Here is a 3,301-nt window from a genome sequence, read left to right as displayed (position 1 = left end):
ACCGGTCCAGTTCAACAGCCAGACATTTATGCTAGGCTCTCTGTGTGAAACTGAGTTTAAACTGTAAATGAGTTGATTCTCAGGGTGGTTCTGTATATTTCTGAGGTATTTTGGCTTCAAAACGCCGAGTTTGATAACATTTGATAACAATAATTAAAACTTCTCACTGTCTGACATCGTCTAGCTAAATGTTTCTACGTCAGGCTACATGGATGAGCTGCTCTCTGCTGTAGTTGGGATTTGCTGTTTGCTGCTGAGCAGAAGCATTGTGTGGCTAAACAAACATTATTTTTACATCAACTAAGTTATGAGAAACTTCTGTTAAAATCATTAAGGCTCAGAATCAGTCCAGTACCGGTACCGGTCCACATTCCCGGGGACAAAGACTCACCTGGCATAAATTTCATTTTTAGCTATTGGAGTTACGTTATGAGAAATTTATTTATGTCATGAATGTGTATAGAGCTGCACTGATTGCAGTTTTCTGGCCGATCCCTGGTTACCGATCTTTAAAAAGCCTGAGCTGCTGATTTTGGTTTTGGCTGTGTAGAGAATAAAATCATGAACTTCTGGCTCGTTACGTTCTCTTGTCCTCCTGGATTCAATGATTCCATGCGTGGGAATAAAAGCCACACAGAGATGACAGTCAACGCTCCATGTCTTACATTTTCAGAGTTTATTCTAACATTTAAAAGTATAAAATCACATTGACAACACAGACACTTCAAACAGACATTCATTTACCTGAGACAAATGGAAAAGAAGGAAGAAAGAAAAGCAAAGACGTCTTTGGAGAATTGCAAGATTCTACAATTACAAATTGCAAGATTTTACAAGATCTGATTTGTCACTTCTATGTACAAACTTTTATAGTAAAGGCATATTCTTCTCTTTAATTTATTCAATTCAGCTGTTTAAATCTTATCAAGATGGTCAAAAGGTTAAACTCACACAAACAGCCACGACCCCCTGCGGATGCCTGCTCTGTCCACAGGGAGGTTAAGAACTGTTATAGAAAACTACAACTAAACTATTTTAATTCAACTTATTGTGTTATATTTAATATAAACATACTACAAATGAGATGCCCACTGGACCATGGAGACAATTTAGAACCAAATTTTCTTATTTTAAAACACTGTTAATTTTATATAATATTGTACATGTGGTTAAGTTAAAAAAACTAACATATTTTAAATTTATTTTCCTAACAGTTGATATATATATATATATTTTTTTTTTTTTTGTCTGAATTGTTGCTAAATGTAGCAAGAAAGTCTCTGAGTTTCCACAGTGGGTGAATATTAACTGTAAAGGTTCAGACCTGGTTGGTCTGTCAGTCAAACGTCTCACTGAGGACAGAGGATGAGTTATAAACCTTTGCTGATGAAGATCACGGGATAAGATGGGCTTCATGTGTAAATATCAGCAGATCACGATCCCCCAAAATGAAGGAAATCGGCTCCCAGAAATCAACCGGTGGATAAATCAGCTGGCCAATAAATGTGTCCTATATTATACATGGTTATAATGTAAACAGCCAGAGATGCAATGCGTTTATAGCAGGTGTGTGAATGACCTGATGATTGGACTGCTGACTGCAGCCGGTCCACATTGTTAGCAGAACTAGAGGGCCTCAAAACCAGATCTGGCTTAGGGCCCCATGGAGGCTTAGGGCCCCATGGAGGCTTAGGGCCCCATGGAGGCTTAGGGCCCATGGAGGCTTAGGGCCCATGGAGGCTTAGGGCCGGCCCTGGGTGAGGCTGCCATGCACTGATGCCACTGGACCCTCTGACCTGAACCAGCAGGAGGAGCGGGTATCGAACCAGCAACCCACTGATTATGGAACAAACCCTAGTACTTTGTCCCACAATTATTAGACAATGAGATCTATTGTACATACAGACTCATCCAGCCCCACAGTAATTATTAAATCCCGTCCAGTAAAATGTCTCCAGTGTCTCTCAGACAGAGAGAAATGCTGATCCAGCAGAAAGAGACTAAAACTTGTCTACTTACAGATCAGACAGTGAGATGTTCCTTCCATTGTTCTTCTCAGTGATCTGACCTGACGATGTTTCACTGAAGCTGAGAACGGCTGGCTGAGCCGCCTACTTCCTGCTGCTGGTCCGTCTGCTGCAGAGAGAGGAGGGGAAGAGAGAGGAGGGGCTGCAGGGCAGGAAGGCTGTTAATCAGGGATGTATAATTGAGAAAATAAATTCAAAGGGTTCTGTCATGGTGGAGATCTTTACTGTTTTTATTCAGGAACAAGAATTTTCCCAGCTGAGATAAAGAGGAAGACTATGGAGAGGCTCATGGATGAGATGAAGGAGAAAATAAAGAAGGCTGATGTTATAGAAGAGTTTGAAGATGGCATTGGAAGGAGAGAGGCGCCCCCTAATGGTAGCAACTGGAGCAAAATGACCATTTTTAATAATCATCGTTGTCATCATCATGAGCTTCTCTTCAGTGAGGATCTCTGTGGTTCTGTTCAGGAAACAAACCTCTCAGTTGGGCTTCAGATGCTGAAACTTCTGTCTGGATTTTTGGAGATCAAACCAGATTCAGATTCAGCGGCACTTACATTAAGCATCAACTACAGGGCAGCCGCCTGCAGTGTTCAGTCTATCCACTCGCCTGTATAAATGCTCCACCAAGGTGTAACCAGGAAGCAGCTCTGGGTGGAGAAAGGCTGCCGTACTCCAGGCATTGTGTCAGTGGATTCTCATTGCTTCCCCGAAAAACGATAGAAACCGGACATTATCATGAATCAATAAAATCATCCCTGGCTAAACTTGAAAATTGGACGTTATGCTGCTAACACTTAGCTTTCGTCAACAATTCATAGGCAGAAGTGAGAGCGCAGCGCAAATAATGTCCCGGTGTTGTGACTATCAGTGCTACCGTGTCAGATTTCCAGCACAGATAAACAGGACACCTGTTCGACCCATTTCAACCTGGATCCGCTGCGTTCTGCCTCACCACCTTTACCATAAATCATGACTCACTTGATTCCAATTGATGGCTGATTAACAAGCTTTTTCTGAACTGCAATCATTTAAATGGGGTGTGTTAAAACAGGGAAACCCTCTAAAACATGCAGGGCAGTGTGCCTTGAGGACCAGGGATAGGAAGCACTGGTCTAGAGCACAGGTGTCAAACTCCAGTCCTCCAATGTCCTGCAGCTTTTAGATGAGCCTCTGCTGCACCACCTGAATATAATAATCAGGTCATTAAGGCTCTGGAGAGCTGATCTACACAAGGAGGAGGGAATGAAGCCGTTTCGTTCTAGTGTTTTGTA

General features: G+C 42.1%; 1 protein-coding gene across 1 annotated transcript in view; it reads right to left on the bottom strand.

Moving 5' to 3' along the window:
- Positions 1 to 3,123, bottom strand: part of LOC103132417 (putative protein TPRXL) — a 6,598-nt gene extending 3,475 nt beyond the window's left edge. The window contains exon 1 of the mRNA XM_007544222.2: positions 2,020 to 3,123. Coding sequence (XP_007544284.1) covers positions 2,020 to 2,047 — 28 coding nt within the window. The 5' untranslated portion in view covers positions 2,048 to 3,123. The remainder of the gene's footprint in view (positions 1 to 2,019) is intronic.
- Positions 3,124 to 3,301: the final 178 nt, after the last annotated feature.

The sequence above is a fragment of the Poecilia formosa genome, unplaced genomic scaffold, assembly GCF_000485575.1.
Source record: "Poecilia formosa unplaced genomic scaffold, Poecilia_formosa-5.1.2 Scaffold1046, whole genome shotgun sequence".
In the NCBI taxonomy this organism is placed as follows: Eukaryota; Metazoa; Chordata; class Actinopteri; order Cyprinodontiformes; family Poeciliidae; genus Poecilia; species Poecilia formosa.
Note: the sequence above shows the minus strand (reverse complement) of the source record. Positions and strands in the feature narration are given on the sequence as shown.